The following is a 21,700-nucleotide window of genomic DNA, read 5'->3' as shown; positions in this document are numbered from 1 at the left end:
AGAGCCCCAAAGGGGAAAGCAGATTTAGGCAGAAACACTGCAGCATTTAGCATTTCCCATTTGGGGCTCTCGGGCCCCCTGTGGTGAGCCCGAGAGCCCCAAATGGGAAATCAGTTGTAGGCAGAAACACTGCGGCATGTAAACACAACCGTGTTATGTTTCTGCCTGCCTTGGCTTTCACTTTGGGTCTCCGGCGCTCTCCTGGGGGAGCACCGGAGACCCAAAGTGATAGCCACGGCAGGCAGAAACACAACGCGGTTGTTGTTTGAAAATGCTGCGGTTTCTCTTTCTGAGTTTCTCAGGCTCCTCCGAGCCGGAGAAGCCAGAGAAACTTAGAAAGAAAAACTGCAGCGTTTTCAAACACAATAACGTTATATTTATGTTTGCGGTCGCTTCAAAAGCTACCGCAGACATAAATACAACGTTTTTAAAGCTGCAGTTTTATTTCTAAGTTTTCCGGGCTCCTCCAGCCCGGAAAACTTAGAAAAAAAAACGCAGCTAGTGTTTATTTTTATTTAAAAAATAGCACTTACCGAGATGCAGCTGCAACTTTTCTGCCTGTAGTCTCCGGTCCCCGTCCTCCGCATACAGCACCAATGAAGGAAAAGCCACCCTGTGGTAGCTTTTGTTTACTACAGCTGGCTGGCTTTTCCTTCATAAGTGCCGCAAAAGCCAAAGCGAGCACAGCGGCGGGCATCCATTTCATAAAATGGATGCCCCCATGTGCTTTCTTTGAGCTTGATTTGCTCAAAATTTTACATAGGGACATGGGGGAAAAAGAAATTGCCAATAGATGTCTTTTAATATTGCCTATCTATTTTTGAAATAAAACATTTTGGGCGAACCATCCCTTTAAGGGCATGTCCGTTTCCCCATAAAAAGTGAGCGAAAAGCCCAGAGGAGTGCAGCAAAAGGGTGGGCTCCTCTGGTAAAGGCAGTCTATGGCGTTTATCTTCAGGAAAAAGTTTGGGGGTACAGAGCTGGAGGGAAAATTGCACATAAATAGGAATCTTTCCTAAAAGATACTACAGGATGGTGTTTGCACGCCCTACACCGACAAATGGGACATGGACAGGAGGGGCACGGTACTCACACCATGGTTTGGTTCATGTACTTATGTGGGCCCACTGTGCCTTGTGGCATTCAGAGATCAAGGTGTTGCAATGGGACGTGTATGTCAGGGGAGGAGGGCATATTAGATGTGCAAGTGCTCTTGTGTGCCCAGAAAGGGTTGCTGATGTGTGCTAATGTGGGGGACACTGGCTGGGTGCTAGGCCGTAGTGGACACAACAGTGGTGTGCACATGCACTGTGTATGGTGCATGCTAAGCATAGGTGCGAAGGTGCGGGAGGGTGGTGTAGAGTATACAGGGCCTGGTGGCCTTTGAGTGCCATGTGGCCATAGGGCACATGTGTCAGCGGCAAAGGAGTCATTGTCATGGGAGGGTGAATGGTGAGGAGGTAATGATGGCTAGTGGGTCATCCACACATCCTTTAATGGTGCTGTCTGTTAGGGGCAGGGGAAATCCCAGTGAGAGGACCCTCCTAAGGGGGGGGCGCATCATCAATGATGTGCACACGACACATGGGTATTGGGCATGGTTGTGGGCACACAGGACTGATCTGGCTAACATGCCATGTCTTTGCCTGCTAAGGTGTCACCCCATTGCTTGCCTTCTGGTGCTGTTCTGAAAAATGTATATGTACTGCACTGAGTGACGCAGTGTGTGCTCCATTTGTTGTGCCTGCTGTGGTGATCGTTGCATGTGTCGTTGTGTGCACACTAATAATAAAATAATAATAATGATAATAATAATAATAATAATAATTTTGCATTTATATAGCGCTACGAACCCTCAGGTATCTGAGCGCTGCTTATTATTACCCACGGTGCGTGGTGCTATGTTATTATTACCAACTGTGTGTGTCTATGCCTGTGCATCCTATCCTGATGCACAGTACCATGCATTACCCCAGATTCACTTTTTTCATCACGTAATGGGTGTCCCTGCGGTATGTGTAGGTTGTCACTGGTACGGGGGTGTGTTGTGGCATGTTGATGTTGAGCTCTTTGTGGGACTTTGTCGCTCCCATGCAGATGTACTTGGCTTACCTATGCACCCATGCCTGGCCACAATGATGGATCATGCTCTTTTTGTCTCTCTCACTGTTGCATTGTGGTACATGTGGTCCTGTGTGTCTACATGCTGATTGGGTAGCACAGTTTGGGCATTCAGTGCTGCTCTTTTTTTAGGGTCACATGACGGAGGTCAACAGCCACTGATGGAGGGGGGCTTAAAAGGGGGGAATTCCTAGCGCCACTCATTGCCATTGTGTCTACCCCCACTGCCCCGAAATCCAGTCTCTGTGTACTGTGATTCCAACTCACCCAATGCCCAGGTGCGTTGTCCTCTGTGCCTCTCCATGTATGCTGGCAGTGTACTTTTATGCAATACCATAGCATCATGTGTTGATCCTGGGAACCGTGCACAGCAGTGGGTGATCGTGAGGTCGGCATCACAGGTGACCTGGACGTTCAGTGAGTGGTACTGTTTCCGGTTCCTGTATACTTCTTCCTGGGCATGGGGTGCAACCAGCTCGACATGCGTACAGCCCAGTGCTGCCACCACACTGGGAATGCTTGCCATGGTGTAGAATCTTGCCTTAGTTGCATTCACCTGGGCCAGGGTGGTTGGGAGCGCAATGTGGTGTCCCATATGCAGCAGGAGTGTGTCCAGAACCTCCACCAGTACTTTGGAAAATGCTGCTTGCGCTAATCTGTGCAGTTGACTCACAGTATGCTGGAAGGTGCCTGTTGCTAGGAAATGCAGGACAGACACTAGCTTCACCAGCGTTGGTAAGGCTGTGCGGATGCCAATCCTGCTTTCAATGTCTCCCTGGATCATGGTCAGGACATATGCTATGCTCTCCCTGTCCAGGTGATACAAGGTTAGTATTTGCATATCACTGAGGGTCCATGGCGTGGCCCATACACGGTACATGGGTGCACGCCTTGCATGGCGCATCTCCCTCCTCTGGTTCCACATCCTCATCCTCAAGTCCAGAGCCTTTTGGGCTCTCTGTTGGTCCTCCAGCCGCTGCAGCGCAATGTTGGCTTGGAGCCGCTGCAGGTCAATGTTGACTGCAGCCAGTGGCAGCATTGTGGAGTTTGGGAGTGTGTGTGTTGAAGATGTGGCCTTTTTCACCTACTCAAGGATGCATTGGGTGCACCTGGATACACTACGCGCATCTGTGGCCTCATTCACAACACCTGCATGCATGTACTGCCCTTTACCACTTGCTTTCAGGTGGGGGGTTCGCTGACTAGCGTTTGCCTGTGTTACCGCCATTTTATTGCCGGTATTCCCAGATTTGCGAGGTTCAATAAGGCGGTGTTGCCGTCGTGGCGTTGTTCCCACCAAGTCTCAGGTGCCTGGCAGGTGGACATCAGTGCCGGTTTCTCTGCCGCCTTACTTGCCGTGTGACTGTTCTCATAGGTGGATTTCCCACCTTCGGGGGGCTCCACCAGACTCATACTTAGGCAGTCCAGTAAAATTGGCAGTGTCCTGTATTACTGCCACTTTTGTACCGGACCACCACACTCGGAATGAAGCCAATACACTAATGTTATGTTGCTATAATTGGTAAGTCTTTGCTTCAAAGCATTTAATTTGTGTTCAACGTATAGCGGTCAAATATCACCAGTCATGGGAATGCCTTAACCTTTATTGGTATACAGCACGTCTTTTACAAATGAAAAGTGCTTGTAAAATCATGATTTACTGGCAGGCAGCCCACTCAGCATGCCTATTTAGAGCTGCAGTGTAGGTGTTCGCATGGCAGGCTGCAGTGTTATTCACCCCAAATAACAGAAGACAGGCTAGGGAATGCTGGAGTGTGCAGTACCCTATATCAAGCAGGTGTCCTACCTGCCGCATTATTCACGAACCTTCCCGCATGTGCCATGCTCCCAGGATAGGAACAGCGTGCTACAAACTCACACACAAGGAATTCTTCCATCAAAATATGACAATTCAGACAAGATTATACATTGTCTAAAATAATTATTACACCTCCTGAGGTCGATAGGGCTATTAGTGCTTTGTGTTAAATTAGTGTGTGCAATGTAGACAGGCAGCTGCTGAAGACACCCACCCTAACCCCATCCACCCACACACTCTATCCTACTCTGTCTGGTCCCACCCTGTCCTTACTATTTTTAGGATGGGGGCAGCCCCGTCCCAACCCACTCTGCGCTTAAGAGTGGGGCGAGATGGATTCAAAGCACTATGATGGGCCAGGGGATAGCGGGGACGGTGAGAGGGGACACCTAGTTTAACAGGTCTCCACTCCGATATAACCAAATGTAGTCTATTCACAGAGTACAGCATAAGCCACAAGCAGCATTGCTATTTTGCGTAGATTTTAGTAACCATAGGCAGAAGGGAAGTCCTGCTCAGTAAATGCGGAATTGCATGCACTAGACCCAAAAGTGTGGGACAAGAGAACTCCCCAACCATGCCCAAGTTCCCATGAGGACAGACCACACCCCGACTGCCACAAACGCCTATACATTGTTCTAACAGTGGTGCAAAGATGTTCGAGAGGAATGTGCCGTACAAGGCCGCGATCACAGACCGGCCCCTAGTGTGCATGTTATCTCACACTGGCCAAAGCATAACCCAGCCCATCCCCAGGGCCCACGAGTTATAACCCATATAACTGACTAAAACTTTAGACCTCTGAATTCCATGGCACCAGGTGCCCAATGACCACCAGCCCCAAAGTAACAAGTCGTGAGATGTTCAAAGAGGACGGACAGGGCACATCGTTGAAGCAACAATCATGTGATTTGTATTGCAAGGTGCTGGGAGGGATACATTATAGTTCAAAACGAGGGTGGAGACCTTGGAGCCGGATGGCGCAGAGGGGAGTGAGTTAAATGTGTGTGTGAAGGTTAGAGTGTCCCAGAATCTCCTTTGTGTCTTTCTTAAGCTCTGCCAAGTGTACAGTATGAGTGATAACATATTCGTATGGTAGGAGTATAATTAATTTGTTTTCTGACCATCGACGTGAGAAGACGATGATCCCTGCAGGACCCACGTGGAGGAAGACAGAACGACTGGCCTGGGGCCAACAGTCCGGCATGCCTTATGGGTAAAGGTGGAACATCTATAGGGTCCATCCAAACAATTGCACAGATTTTTACTGTATGTTGTTGCGTCATTATGACACTGTGTACCTTTAAAAGTTTCTGCTTGTACTTCTCTTTGGCAGAACGTTCTTAGCAGCAGAGTTTGTTGCTGTTGCTCTCATCTGCATGTGAGATTAAAAACTTGTTATCCTTACAAGATCGACTTGTGCCATTCTTCGCTAGTGGATTGTATTCTCTCTGGTGTGAGCATTCAGGGACTTGCCATCAATTCATGACCGCAACGTGATCCTAGTGCCCCCTGTACCTGCGGAGACTTCCGGGCCGCTTCTCCAGAAAGAGCCACACCCACCTACAGCTACTGGTCCCGAATAAAAAATGTGTTTTGAGTGGTTTAGAAGGAGCCATTTTAAGAGAAATACTCTCTGCTCTTTGAAGCTGGGCACGGCTCCGATGAGAGTGCAGACCGGTGTTGGAACCCCATGACGTAGGAGTTCGGGTGAGCACACACATGAGAGTAGACTCTTGCAAGCGAAAAGAAGTGGGGGACAAATCCATGGGTAAGTGCAAGAAGCGTGAACATGTGGAGAGTGAGGTAATTGATATGACGTGGGTATGTGTTATATGGGTTAAAATTTGTATTACAAAGAGAGTGTGTCAGTAAGGCATTATAAGGCAAGGCATTATAAGGTAAGGCAAAGGTAAGGCAGGGATCTCCTCCTAGGAAGAGGAGGGAAGGTGGTACCACAGGGCAGTATATTATTTAAAGGAGGAATATCAAAATAAATGTAGTGGTCTTATAATAGGCCTGGAATAAGTAGTGGTTGTTATGTTAGTTTGCAATTTTATTGCATTAAATTTGTGTTTTATTGAATAAGGAGCAGGCCCTAGAAGGGGCGGGAAGTGTGTTGATCACGGTGTTGTGTGGTTTTGGACGGTTTCGTGGTGTGGCGTATGTGTGCAAGGAAGGGTGATAGAACAGGGTGGGGGTTGATTTTCTTTGTTCTTGTCACAAGCAAGCAGCAGCATGTGCTGTGCTTTAGAGGGACACTGCAGGTTTAGTAAGAGATAGATATCACTAGTATGGGGGTGAAACACAGAGAGCATATGTATAAGGCCCTACCACAGTATCGTGACAGGGTGGAAAAATATCATAAGCAGTGGATTGCAGAGACAGAAGGAGGGGGGATGCCCTGCCCATGGCCAGAGCAGGACTCACACAACAAGAGCATCTTGGAACACATGTCCACATTCTTGATAGCAAAATATAAGGGGAAGCAGCTACAGAAGAGAAGAACAAGTTACTTACCCATGGTAACGTTCTTTCGACCGGATATTCCTCCCACGTATTCCTCATCTTATGATATTTCCATATCCAGCTTCAACTGCTTTGGAATTTTTTTCTAGCAGAGGGTGCTGCGCGTTGATGTCTGTCGACTCAATGTCATTCGGAGGGCTCAGTTTCGATGTCGACGTCATCGATGGTATAGAGCGCGTGCAACGACCGTTGACTTCAGTTCTGTTTTAAAATCATGTATTGGATATCCTACACCCGACAGTTACTCCTCCTGAAAGAGTGAAGACTGAAACCACATGGAAAATTCTACTGCAGGGCAGGTTGGAAGGGGCGATGAGGAATACATGGGAGGAACATCCAGTCGAAAGAACGTTACCATGGGTAAGTAACTTTTTCTTCGAATGGATTGTGTCCTTTCACATATTCCTAATTTTATGATAATGTATGTATTCCTTCCTGGAGGGAGAAGTCAGAAATTTCAAAATCATTATAATTTAGGAGTTCCTTTATATGTCTGTGTGCACAGAATGTAGCACCGCCTTTCCAAATAAACCTTCCAGGCTTGAAGAAGAGTCCAGATTATAGTGTTTGGTAAAAGTGTGTACGGATGACCATGTGGCAGCCACACAAATGTCTTTAATTGGGACACCCCTCTGTTGTGCAGAGGAGGTAGCCATGACCCTGGTCGAAAGAGCTCCAGAGGATACTTTCCTGCTAATCTGAAGCATTCAGATATTCCTAAACTGATCCATCTTGATAAAGTGTGTTATGAAATTGCCATACCCAACTTATGGCCTGTGTAAACTACAAAACGTTGGTCATCGTGTCTTATTTTAGACACCCTGGAGATGTAAAAACTTAGTGCACGCCTTGGATAAAGTCTATGTAACCTCTGCTCTTCCTTTCGGGGTGAGGAGGAGGATAAAATGAAGGTAAAATTATTTTCTGAGTTAAATGGACCTCAGACACAATCTTGGGTAAGAAGGTAGGCTTCACCTTAAGGAAGATTGTATAAGCAGACTTGCAGGACAAGGCCTGAAGTTCACTCACTCTTCGGGCTGGTATAATGGCTACTAAAAGGATGGTCTTTAAAGTTAATAACAGTAATTGACAGGAATTAATAGGCTCAAAAGAAGCACACATTAGAAATCTCAACACCAAGTTGAGGTCCTGATTTGGGACTTGAAATAGGACGGGGGGCAAATGTTAAAGAAAGACACCTCTTCAGAGGAGCGCTTAAAAATAGAGAGCGCTGCCAGATACCCCTTAATTGTACCAACCTGGAGCCCCAGGTTGGCTAGGTGTAATAAAAATGATAACACTGGCGTACTGCATGTAAATGGATCCTCATTCTTATCCCTGCACCAGCTGCAGAATTTGTTCCAACGGCAGCTGTACATGGATTTTCTTACTAGCCTTCTGGTTGAAAGCAAAATCTCCATTACGTCGTCCGGGAGGTCCCAATCTTTGTATCCCAACCTCTCACAAATCATGTGTGAAGATTGACTGTCTTGACCTCTAGATGGAGGACCCGACCCTCCTCTCTCTCTCTCTCTCTCTCTCTCTCTCTTTCTCTCTCTCTCTCTCTCTCTCTCTCTCTCTATCAGAGATCACCCATCTATCAATTCGGGAATAGGAGTCATGCACCGAGGAGTAGAAGGAGTAGGCGCAGGAGTCAGGGTAGAGGAGTCTCCATGCGTCAACCATAGCGAGGCGGGGCAGGGATGACAGTGCGGTATAGGCTGCCTTGGTGAGTTGGCTGCCACCACCACCATCAACTTGGTGAAAACCCTCAGGTGGAGGTCCGCCCAAATGTCAGAACTCGAAACTGATAATGACAACCGCCAACACAAACCTCATGTACTGTTTTGCTTGTGATGGATTAGTACATGAAAGTAAGCATCCTGAAGGTTCAATGATACCATCCAATCCTGAATATGGAGGGTCTGAAGGATCTGAGAAAGGGTAACCATCTTGAACTTGTCCTTCTTGAGGAATTTGTTTAAGTCCCTTAACTCCAAAATGGGTCTCAATCCTCTGTCCTTCTTGGGCATTAGGAAGTACAGGGAGTACCAACCCTTGTTCCCCTCCGTTACAGGTACTGGTTCTATAGCACCTTTCTCTAGCATGGTCAATATTTCCTGCATAAGGAGTGGATCTTTGAAAGAGCTGTTCCCTGGTGGATGACTCTGAGGCTTTTTTTTAGAAAGGGACGGTATTAACCCTGGGCAACTGTTTCCATTGCCCATGCATCTGAAGTAATGCCTCACCATTCTTTCAGATGCAGTGTGAGTCTGCCTCCCACCAGGGTCTTGTGAGCTAAGACCTCAGAGAGGTTTAGTGGCTGCTGGAGCAGTGGCTGATGCTAAAGTAGCCGCTGACTGGGCGGTCGTAGTACCTCTTCGCCGTCCACCACAGGGAAATCTTTTTTGACCTTTTTGATTGAACAGTCCTCTCCCCCTTCCAACTGAGGAGTACAATGGAAAAGACCTACCCCTCCAAGGTGTGCCGGTGTGGCGGTTTTGTGGCTGTATAATAGCAGCACCAAGAGATTTTGCTGAAGCTTTGGAGGTCTGCAGTTTCTCCAGGCTCTCGTCAGCCTTGCTACCAAATAAATGTGTGCTATCAAAGGGCATGTTAAGCAGTCTGGATTGCACACCTGAGGTAAACCCAGACTTTCTTAACCAGGCAAATCTGTGCATTACGGTAGTAGCCGCCATGGATCTGCTGATACTGTCAGCAGTGTCGAGACCTGTCTCAAGGGATTTGCACATCGCGTCCTTCCCATCCTTGACTAGATTTAAAAATCTGTCTCTTTCATCCCCTTTGGGGATATGCTCATCCGCCATTGCTATACATTCCCAAATAGTCTGAGTGAACCTGGCCAACGTGCAAGTAGCATTCACTGACTTTAGTGCCATAGTTCCGCAGAGAAAACTTTCTTGGCCAAAGCGTTGTAACGCTTGTCATCTCGGTCTGGGGGAATAGTCGGGTATGCATTTTGTCTTGAGGTGGATGTGGCAGCCTGTACCACCAAACTTTCTGGAGTGGGATGTTTCATCAGAATAACTGAGGTCACTACTGGACGCCCTGTATTTTAATGTTAGTTTTTTATCTACTGCAGGAATTAATTCTGACGTCTCCCATTTTGTATTTATTCGCCTTTGCAGTGCCACATGAAAAGGAAGAATAGGATCCACCTGAGGTCCTTTATCTAGGATGTCAGTAAGATCATCCCGCTCGTATATTGGTGTGGGCCTTTTCCACCCCATGTATTCCACCATCCAGGACATTAAGGGGGTAATTAATGGATTATTTGCGCCGAAAAAAACAGGATTTGTGCGCTTTTCTGCCCGTAAATCCCCATTTGGTAAACAGGGATTTGCGGGCTGAATGGCGCCCAAATCCCGTTTTTTCAGCGCAAATAATCCATGAATTACCCCCTTAATGTCTGTAAAACGCTTATGCATGGTCAGTAGGATCAGGTCTCCCAAATTCTAATTCTGGGGACGTATCCAGTCCACTTGCATTTTGCAGGGACTCCTGTAAATTGTTCGACCTTGATTCATCTGAGATCAAGGGATCAGGGACCCCGGGTGTTCCACATTGCAGATTAAAGGTACGTGAAGCATCAGAGTAATGTTCTGCTTCCTCATAAATAGAAGAAAGTGATGGACATAAATCAATGCACATTTCACTTTACGATATTTAGAAGTTAATTTGTAATCCAAAAGGTATGTGAGTAAATAAGTATTTGAGTGTATTATTGTTCTTGTTCCATAGCCATATAACATCGGTGAAATTGAGAATGGGGTTTTATAAGACTTTTAATTCAACTTTTAATGCAACTGTACTGTATCATTTGCTAACTGTATTTTAATTGAATCTCAATTCTATTTCTATTAACTGTTGCTTGTATGTTTGTGCATATTATGATACAGCTCTTTGAGCTATAACATAACTATAATAAATAATACCCACTAGCAGACTAGCACCAAGGTCAGCATTTGTATCAGTCCCGCTTTCCAAACACTTTGCAGGACAGAGGCGGTGTATAATGGTTAATACACGCCTCCTGTGATTTATCTAACTACGGGCTTGTCTGGATTAAGATGGAATATATCTTTAAGTGACAGTGTGTGTATGTGACGTAGGTTCACATACATCATGCACAATAACCACGCTGGCCTAATCCCGTAGTCACATGACAGGAGATCACAGGGCTTTCCACCTACCATAATACACCAAGCGGGATCAGGAGTTATTTGCGTGTAGAACCGGTGCCACATGACGTTCCAAGAGTGAGAGGTATGACCGGGTTACTCTAGGCTGAGTATTAGAGTACAGGGCATGACCGAGTAATTAATTTTGACAATGTGTCCCTTTACTTACCTTTAGAATCGTCTGGGTACCCGTCATCTACACTATACAGAATACGGACGTACAGACCCATTCACATCTAGCAGTTGTGTCATCTGGACACATACTGATCATAGATTTTCAGCTGCGCCAGGTACGATTGGATACATAGATTGAGTGGGCCTTTTAATATATTGGGCCTCATTCTAAGTGTGCCGGTCCGGAAACAACAGTGCTAGTAAGCTTACCGGCACCGTTGTTTCCGGACCGGCACACTACAGCTCAGCAGGGCGGGTGCCCTCCTGGCAGGCGAGACAGCACCCGTCCGCAGAGTTTTCATGGGAGCACCGGCACTGTTAGCAAGGAAGAAAGCCTGAGAAGATTGTGAGAACTGTAGAATCTGGTTAAATATTTGGATTTGTGTGAAAAGCATACGAGTACCATAAGGCATAGCAAACGCTAAAGAATAAAGCTAGAGGAAGGGAACCCCGAGAGAGTAAATTGAAACGCTTTGGGACGGGAACCAAGAAAGAAGTTGAAAGTGAGAGGCTGGGGCCCGGTTGTGAGGATGTATAGAAACCTAAAAATACAATTTTCTTTAGTCATTTTGTGTTCGTGCTGAAAAGCTTGGAACTTTTGTGTTCGTGCTTAAAAGCTTGGAACTTTTGTGTTTGTGCTGCAAAACACAGGGGATTGACCTGGACTTGGGGGGGAAAGGGAGACCCGAGAGGTCAAAACACCAGACTTTGAGACAGAATACATGAATGCCAAGCAGGCTCTGGAGGACCGAGCCAGCTATCCCAGGTGTACTTGCATAGTTTGTCCATGCGTCAAGAGCTCCACCCCATCCACGCTCTATACAACATGGGCACAAACCTTTATATGCCATACTGATATCCTTTGTTTCCCACTGATTTTCCGTTTGCATTACATTTACCTATTTCTCTTGTATGGTATGAGAGTGAGGGCAGGCAATAGGCTTTCTAGTTTAATTGTTATTGTTTTGGACCTACGACAAACTAGGACTGTTTTCTTTTTATTTAGATGGCAGAGTGTGTTCCCATCTTTAGTGTTAATGCAAGACAGGAGTCCTTCTAACCCCCATTTTGAAGCAAATAAAACTGGTGATTTGTTTTTTTTTTTTAAACTTTATTTACACAACATCCATAACAAATCCCAATACAATCAGCGTATATCAAATAACACATGAAAAAAAAAAAACACAAGAAAAGTACAACATTTTACACAGTACTATGTACACAGCGAGATATACATTACCCTAAATCCCCAACATCTCAAATACATCTCTCAATTACCCCCCACCAAACAACTATAATGTCAATTAAAAACAACTGCAAAAATCTACCCCATTTTTTCTCAAACAAAGCCAATTTACCAAGTCTCCTATACATCACTCTCTCCATATTTGCCAATTCATGCATCTCAGACAACCACGTCTCCACATTCAATGTCAAAGCATTCTTTCAGTTCCTCAATATAATTCTTTTACCAGTCATCGCCCCTCTGAACAACCACTTCTTCTCACTTTGAGTGAGATCATCCAAAGACTCATCACTCCCCAATATGATCACACTAAAATCCAAGACCGGGAGACCAACAATCACTTCATCACACACACGTCCAATCTCACCCCAAAACAGTCTCACCAGCCTACAATCCCATAGCAGATGTTCCATCGTACCAATCTCGCATGAACATCTCCAACAATCTGCACTCTCCAACAACCCCCTGTTACACATTCTCTCAGGCGTCCAATAAATTTGATTAAGAATTTTAATCTGTCTCGATCTTTCCCTGAGTCCCAGCGAGCACAACTTCACATTCACACACATGTTTTGCCATAAACCCTCTGTGATATCAAATCCGATTCTCCTGCCCCATTCCTCTCTTAAAGAATCATTCCCCTGATAACACGACACAAATGCTTTATACAGGCGACTGGCCAGTCCCCCACCCGAACCCACCAAATTCCTTGCAAACAGATCCAATGCAATTCTCCTCTCCAAATCCACAACTCCAATCGCACGTTTAAGCTTCACAAAATCTGAGGGTCTAACGTTTTCTATACCATATTGTTGCTGCAATTCCCTTGTATTCATCCAACGACCATTTGTAAACAGATCAGCAACCCACCTCACCCCACCCAGAAACCAATCTGCCCAAAAGACCACCTTGCCATCTATTTTGATAGTAGGATTTAGCCACACTGAGGCACCGGGCTCCCCCAAAGCGTCCACCTTCAAATAACAACACAAGCCCTTCCAGGCGCTCCTCATGTTATCCATCAGCAAATCATGTCCACAACTCTGTCTAGAGACCGAAGTCATCACAGCTCTTGGAGAAAGAGGCCCATGGAAACTGGTTTCAGCCTCTACCCAGACATCCTGCAAGTCCTCCACAAATGGAACCAAAAATTCTGAAAAGAAAGCCAGGTGGTATGCCCTGAAATTCGGCACCCCAAGACCACCCATATGCAATGGCAATTGTAACTTCCACAACTTCAACCTCGGGGGCTTCCTATCCCACAAGAACTCCTGCAGCATCCTGTCCAACTCTCTCCAAAAAGTCTCAGGGAACATCAAAGGGACCATACTCAAAACATAAGTAATTCTCGGGGTAGATATCATCTTTAAGGCATTCACCTTACCCCACAAAGAAAGATTCAAAAGACTCCATCTCTCAAGGTCCGTCCGCAAACCACTACACATGACCCGCACATTTTCCTTAACCAGGTCCCCTATCTCCGTAGTAAGCCAAACCCCCAAGTACAGCAATTTATCTGGACACCACCTGAAGCCCAAATCCACCACAAACCTCCTATCAACTGAATGTGTCAAAGGCATAATCTCTGATTTCATCCAATTAATTTTGTAGCCAGAACAATTTCTTAAGATCACTAAGGACTAAGAGCATGTCATCCGCAAACAGCCAAATCTTCTGCACTATCCCCCAGCACGAATGACCAACCACGTCCTCCGCCCTCCTGATAAACTCGGCCAGTGGTTCCAAAGCCAACACAAACAGAAGAGGTGACAGAGGGCACCCCTTCCTCGTACCTCTCTCCATTTTAATCCTCCCCGACCTCATGCCATTGGTGAGCACCTCCGCAGTCGGCTCACTATATAGCAACCTGATCCATGAAATAAACCTCATACCAAAACCCATCTTGCCCAACACTGCGTAGAGGAATTCCCAATTCACTCTATGAAACATTTTCTCTGCATCCAATGACAAAACAGCACTATCCCCCTCCTGACCACTCGCTTTCGATACAATACTCAAAATCTTCCTAATGTTACTGGAGGTCTTCCTACCCTTCACAAAACAAGATTGATCCACATGTATCACGGACGGAAGCAGACGCTCCAAACTGCAAGCCATTTTCGCCAGAATCTTATTATCAACATTAACAAGACTAATGGGCCTATAACTGGAAGGCAGAGTAACATCCCTCCCTCCTTTCAAGAAAACCGATATCAGAGCATGTCGAGTAGTCTCAGGAAGTAATCCGATGGTCAACGACTCCACATACATATCTAGCAACAATCGTAAAGCTGAATCCGGCAGTATCTTATAAGACTCAGCCGGGAACCCATCCGGTCCTGGGTTCTTCCCAGCATTCAACTTACCAATCGCCATCCTAACCTCATCCAACGAAAAATCCTCCTCCAACAACTCCGAATCATCCACATTAATCCTGGATAGGCCCACCTTATCCAGAAATTCTGTACCCTCACCTGATACCTCCGACTCATTCTTGTAAAGTTCTTCATAAAAGTCTCTGAAAATGTTGTTGGTGATTTGTATCTTTTGTGTCCTCATCCTCCTTGTGATACCATGCCTGCCTCACAGGGCACCACAAAGCGGTGTGTGCTGGCCACTATCAAAGACACAGATAAGAATGGAGTGCCATATATATCACTTCCGAAGCCAAGGAGCAGGCAACTGAAGAAGGTTGGCGTGCCAAGCCACAGTTTGCCCACTGCTGGTGAAAAAGTTTCCAGGGCTAGCTGTGCCAGCCTATGAAGTATGTAAGAGGAGTACAGTACATTACTTGCTTCCTCTGAACTGGAGGTGAACTTCCAACAATGGGTAATGGGTGGAACTGTGACGGAGGTGGATTACCTGAAATAGGCTCCTTGGACAAGTGTGTGCCCTTCACTTCATTTCACCCAAAGCTCACCACGTCACCACATGTAAACATCATGCCCTTTTTCCAGTCATCTCTGCACCGAGGTGGAGGATGATTATGGCTATGAAAGGTTGTGATTGTGATAGAAGCAATTAACAAGAGTTTGCTTGATGTCATAATTGTGAAACTGAGATGATAATGCATTTGTCCACCTTACAATGATCTACTTTGTTGATTTTGTCTTTTGTCAATTGCATTATATTTTACAAGAATACATGCATTCAGGGATGCTTTGCTGATTGTCAAATGGGTAAATGGGGGTATGTTTCCATTCAAAATTATTATGTAGAGTGAATCGTGTTCATGTGTTCTCGTAAGCAATTTTCTAATCTACCCCTACAAGACCACTCACTACCTGACCTATAATAGGGTCTTTAAATTATTATTTTACAGGTTAATACGAACATTCAAGAACAGTCACGAAAGGAAGATGAACTTTACAATAAGATTTAGGACACTGAAGCAGATTACATGCAACGTTCAGTTCATAGGAAATCATGAATTAATTAAATGAAGAATTCATTTTAATGAGCAGAGCAAAAGATGAAAAATACCTTGTGCTTTTCCATAAGAGCCACCATTTCTGCAATTTTGTGCTGACATCTTATATCTGTTTCTTTCTTACTTTGTGTTGCTTCTTCGGCTACTAACTTCATCTTTTCAACCTAGCAAATAGATGAAAAAGTGAAGCAAGATGTAAACCAATTCAATGCTGTTTCAAAGTCTAAAAATATTTGCATAGTTGAAAAGAGCTTCTAAATAAAAGCAATACTTAAGAAAATCATAAAAATGAAATCTACATTGCAAAGAGGTTTTCATCCTGCAAATTATGTAAACTATATCACACTGTCAGTGGCGCCTTAACTGCTGCCAGGGACGGTTTAGTATGTAGACGGAACATCACAAGTTTCATTACCACTGTTCCCACAGATTTTCCCTGATCACAGAGGCTGACAGACAGCATAATTGACATATCAAAATCTTTACGAGGAACGTAGAGGGAATACTGGATCCATTATATAAACAAATCACCCATGGCAGAGTTCTTTCTGATGGGTGTTCCTCCTACAGATTCCTCATTTTAGATATATTTCCCCCAGCTTCAGCTGATCATAGAAACCTTTTCTCCAGCAGGGGCCGCTGTGCGATCTCGGGGGACCTTAACAGCTCAAACTTGCATCGCATCCATGACCTAAATTTCTATTTTTATTCTTGAGCTCAGTCACTTTGGGGAGTTAATCAGTATGAACATTTGAGAGTAAGCTCTCAATCAGAGGGGCAGGTTGGGTGGGTGATGATGAAGCCGTGAGAAGAACATCCATCAGAAAGAACATTATCGCTAGAAAATAATTTTTTCTTGTAATGGAGGACAGTACCAGAACCCTTGGCAGTGAAAAATTGAGCTTCTCCTTTAAATTTAGTATAGCGTGCACCCACCGGCACCCACCTCAGTCCCCTTTGAACACATCGGACACTTAGATACCTGGCTACTCTTAGTACATATTAGCCCTTGGCAGACTAGTGGGGGAAGGCGGGTGGGACGTATGGAGGAAAAGGCACTATGGACTATGAGTACTCTAATCACTATGGTGAGTAACTTAAATTACTTAAACGGTCCGTCCCCTTTCTTCCATCATTGTGGGTGATATCACTGAGCAAGGCCATAGGGTGGAGCAGTGACAACCTACCTCGTATCTAGGACAAAGTAAAAAGGTTCTTCAGAACCACTTGACCTTGGAGGCCTCAGAGCCAGGGGAAGAGCCTCCAAAAATCATGAAGGCTGCCTCAGACTTCCTGAAGGATTTTGTCAGAGAGAGATAAAATTCGAGGATCTTCTTGAAATTCAAGGAATGTAGGCCTGCTCTGCCTCCGACTGCGGGTTCGGGCAGAACGCCGGCAGGCAAATCTCTTGATTCAGATGAAATGGAGACCAACTTGGGCAAGAAATGTGGGTGAGTGCGCAAGATGACCTTGTTGTTGTGAAACGTGGTGAAAGGCTCACACGAAGACAACGCCTGCAACCCACTAGCGTGCAGAGGTGAGAGCCACCAGTAAAATTGTCTTTAGTGTAACCAAGCAGATGTCCACAGAGACCATCGGCTTAAAAGGCTTGCACTCAAAGCTGCAAGAACCACATTGAGGCCCCAGATCAGATGCAGCCTATTTACCAGAGAAAACAGCCTAGACAACCCTTTAAGGTGAACCTTAAAAACATGCTCAGGGGAATTCTTGTAAGCTGTAATGGCAGCCAAATAAGTGCAGCAGGTATCCACTTGAACACCAGAATATGTCAGATGTGCTGAAAAAGTCAGCATTCCATCCAGAGCACATGTGAAAGGGTCCAGACCCTTGTCGTAAGACCAATGGCAGAATCTAGTCAATTTGCTCTTATACTGGGACCGAGTCGAGGGCCTCCTGGTCTGCTGAATGATGTCCCAGTTGGCATCCGAAAATTGAGCATTCTGGAGGCTCAGCTGGTAAGGAACCAGGCTGACAGCGCCAGCTTGACCAGGTCTGGATATTCCACTGCCCCGCTCTGCTGTGTCAGGAAGCCCCTGCTGGAGATCGGAAGGTGGAAGGGACCTTGGGAACACAACTACAGCAGATTCGAAAACCAGGGTCTCGAAGGCCAGTGGGGCAACCAGGATGAGGCTGCAGCCCTCCGAAGCCTGGAACTTGTGGAGGGTCCGTTGGGGCGGGTACGCATAAAACCTGCAGCCGTGCCTACGGATCTGGAAGGCGTCTCCCAGTGACCCCCGACCTGCTGATGAAGCAGACTGGGGGCACTTGGCATTCGGGGGAGATACGAACAAGTCCAGATCTGCGAACTTCCAGCGCGGAAACATGGGCAACAAGGAGTCAGTGTGCAACTCATGCTCATAGGTGTTGCACCCCATGTGGCTCAGTTGGTCCGCTTCTGTATTGCTGTCCCCCGGAAGGTGGACCGCAGAAATCCAAACCCCTTCCACCAGGGCCCATTCCCAGATCGATACCGTCTCCCGACAGAGGAGGGGGGGACGGGTGCCACCCTGCTTGTTCAGGAAAACATTGTAATAGAGTTGTCCGTCCTGACCAGAACAGACCTGTCACTGATGACGGGCAGAAAAACTTCAGGCCAGGCCCACTGCCCTGAGCTAGAGCAGATTGATATGCTGGAGGGCTTTTGTCCTGGACCATGCGCAGTGGTATTGGGATCCTGTCCGAAGGTGACCTCTTCTCCTGATCCCAAATGACCACCAGGTGGAGCTGGAGGCACCTGATCTTGAGGCGAGCGGGTTCCATGTAAAAATGTCCCCTGACAAAAAAGTTGCTGTTTTTTGCAGAGACATTATTACATTGAACAACACCGCAACCCCTATATATTTTTTTTTAATGGAAGCAGGGAACATCTCTGCAACCTGTCCCCATATATAATGTCACCATATATAATGTCGCCAATGGCTTTTCCTAGTGACATTATGTATGGGGACATTATGTTTGGGGACATTATTACCTGATACCGGCAAGCGTGCTGCACAGTGAGCACGCAGGAGGCCATCGGGCCCAGAAGTTGCTGGAACCACCGGTTTATAGTGATTGTTTCGAAAAAAAAGTTTCAAATCACTAAACCCTCGAAACAAAAGTTTCAAAAACAAAAGCTTTGACAAGCTATATTTAACATGAAAAATGCATTTCTTTCTAAACCAATCCATCGGCAATAAACAGACTAGTTTCAATTGAAATGCACTTTCACATGTTAAAAGTAGCATTTCCATGTTCTTTTTGTAACTTTAAAACGTTACATGGAGCTGTCCAGTGCTGAAATTTCCAACACACCCCTAGGAAGACCAGATCCTGGGATGGGCACAACTGTGACTTCCTCTGGTTGAGTGAGAACCCCAGCTGATGAAGGATATCTGCCAATCACTGGCAGGAGTGCAACACCCACTCATGCGACCCCCACCCTCACCGGCCAGTCCTCCAAATAAGGGTATAGATGATGGCCTCCAAGGAAAAGAGCTAAACAGCCCCTCACAGGTGAGCTGTGTTCCCCAACCTTGATGTCACTGTGCACCGCGGTCCCCAAACACCTAGAAACTCGGAAAAAGCGCGTGGTTGGAACTTGGTCCTGCCCTAAGACTGAGGGAAGGATTTCTGTCCTGGCATTGTCAGGACGGCCAAGGACTTGGCGGTTTGAGTGGAGGTTTTCTTCTTTGTCAGCTCGTCATCAGTTGACGAATAAAAATTCATGTTTCGAAACCAATACACAGCCCTCTGCTGGCTGTGTCTATGTGGGAGACTGAATACTCCATGAGGTCCTGCGCAATGACCCGGGCATCTGCCAGACGGGCCTTGAAAGAGGCTTGCTTGTCCGAAGGAAGGTCGGGCAGAAATTCCCCGAGCTCCCGCCACAGCTTCTGGTTAGCTGCAGCCAAGAGGGTGTGTGTGTTGGCTTGCTGCAGATGCAGTCCTGAGATGGAATAACAGTGCTTTCCCAAAGACTCGAGGACCTTGTCCTCCTTGGAAAGACAGCTGGAGGTGGCTCCCATGGAGGAAGATGTTGAAGATGATGGCTTAGAATATAATGAGGCCACAGCCAATACTGAAGAATGCAGTTGCGTGTGGGAGGCCAGGAGGAGTGGCTCCCCATCTGTCAGCCTGAATCTGCTGTCCATCTTCTTGATCATCTGCGTGTTAGGGAGAATTCCCATTTTATGGCTAATTTCCCTCACCTAGTGAGTCCCCCAGCAGCTTTGCTGGATTTCTGGAGTAATTTTTTCACTTGGTAAGAGTGTGCCTCTTTTTCCCCACTCTTACCTGTGTTTTCACCATGTGTATTTCATCTGCTTTTGTGATTGTGGACTCTGGAGTACACCACTTCAGTAGCCCCCTTCTTTTGTGTGTTACACAGCACCTTCAGTGCAGTGACACAGGGTTGTCTTTTAGACTCCCCACCGACTCCATTTCTGAGGCTGACTACTGTCCCCCAGAAAAGGGTAAAGTTGCCATTAAATTTACTTAGTCATTTAACCACAGATCCAGTACACCCCATCTTACATGGAGTACTGGAAAGGGTTAATCCTTAGCCCTTTGTATCTGTACCTCCTAGAGCAAGGTTGTCCAACATACGGCCCGCGGGCCACAATGCAGCCCTCCAAGCCATTTCATGTGGCCCGCGAGGCTGTACAGACAACATTGAGCAAATAAAGAAATAAACCGGGCCGTGGTGGAGGACTGTTACTGCCTCTGGTGCCCCCTAAAAGGGGGTGTAGGGGGAGGCAACAGAGGCAGTAACAGGCCACGGCCCGGTTTATTTATTTACTTGTTCAATGTTTGTCGGGTCCGTGCACCCGATTAACTTATTTATTTCTGCAATGTTGGGCGGACCCAACATTGCAAAAATAAATAAATTAATCGGGTCCACGGACCTGGCAAACATTGAACAAATAAATAAACCAGGCCGTGGCGGAGGACTGTTACTACCTCTGCCACGGCCCGGTTTATTTATTTATTTGTTCAATGTTTGTCGGGTCCGTGGACCCGATTAATTTATTTATTTCTGCAATGCAATGCAGAAATAAATTAATTAATCGGGTCCACAGACCCGACAAACATTGAACAAATAAATAAAGAAACCGGGCCGTGGTCTGTAACTGCCTCTGGTGCCCCCAGCACCAGAGGCAGTTACAGGCCACGGCCTGGTTTCAGGGGCGCAGAGTATGCGGGTGCTCCGGCCCCCCTAGGCCCCCAGGCCGGAGAGAAGATGGCCCTTTGTTCCACCCATACTGTGTCTCTCTCTGGCGGCCCAGGTAAAAGCCGGGTAAAAAACAATGTTTTAAAATTGTTGGACGGATGCAAAGCAAGATGCTCTTGTTTTGCATCTGTCCCTCAATTTCTAAAAATCGTTTTGGTTCGGGTATACTTCTACATCTGTGTGCACGGATGTAGAGGTACACCCAACCCAAAACGATTTTCAGAAATGGAGGCCCAGATGCAAAGCAAGTCTGTCCCCCAATTTCTAAAAAATCATTTTGGGTTGGGTGTATTTGTACATCTGTGCACCACTCTTAGTAAGAGGGGTGCACAGATGTAGAAGTACACCCAACCCAAAACGATTTTTAGAAATGGAGGCACAGATGCAAAGCAAGTCTGTCCCCCAATTTCTAAAAAATCATTTTGGGTTGGATGTATTTGTACATCTGTTCACCCCTTTTGGCAAGAGGGGTGCACAGATGTAGAGGTATAATATACCCAGAGGGGTCGAACCTGTGTTGCTCCTTGTCGTCTTGCTTCCAAGGCGAGCATGTTGCCCCTGAGCTATCCTCCCGAGACTCTGAAGATCTGAAGTACATTTAATGATACAGAACCAGAACAATTGAGCAAGTCTAACATCATCTTCATCATCATCAGAATAAATCAACACTGTTGTGGTTATACAAGAGCTAATATATTTAAAGGGATGGAATTACTCCGAATGTAGCAGCACTATTCAATAACCCAAAGTGCTTAAGCATAGTTAATGTGAAAAAATGACACTTCTCACCATTGGGACAGTACTGCCTTGGACAGAGTTTCACAGTGAAGAAGTGAGCAAGTGATATGGGGTATGAAGCCCACACACACGCATGGCATTCCCATGCACCCACTTGTGCGATTTTCACCAAATTAGTGAGATTGTGCTCCAAGGCACACACACAGTC

The 21,700-nt window shown here is 46.1% G+C and overlaps 1 protein-coding gene across 1 annotated transcript in view; it reads right to left on the bottom strand.

Moving 5' to 3' along the window:
* SYCP1 (synaptonemal complex protein 1) overlaps positions 1-21,700 on the bottom strand; it is a 1,202,159-nt gene that overhangs the window by 946,097 nt on the left and 234,362 nt on the right. The window contains exon 4 of the mRNA XM_069633416.1: positions 15,575-15,685. Within this exon, the coding sequence (XP_069489517.1) occupies positions 15,575-15,685 (111 nt within the window). The remainder of the gene's footprint in view (positions 1-15,574; positions 15,686-21,700) is intronic.

The sequence above is a fragment of the Ambystoma mexicanum genome, chromosome 13, assembly GCF_040938575.1.
Source record: "Ambystoma mexicanum isolate Mex_15411 chromosome 13, UKY_AmexF1_1, whole genome shotgun sequence".
NCBI lineage: Eukaryota > Metazoa > Chordata > Amphibia > Caudata > Ambystomatidae > Ambystoma > Ambystoma mexicanum.
This window is presented reverse-complemented; position numbering and strand designations above follow the sequence as displayed.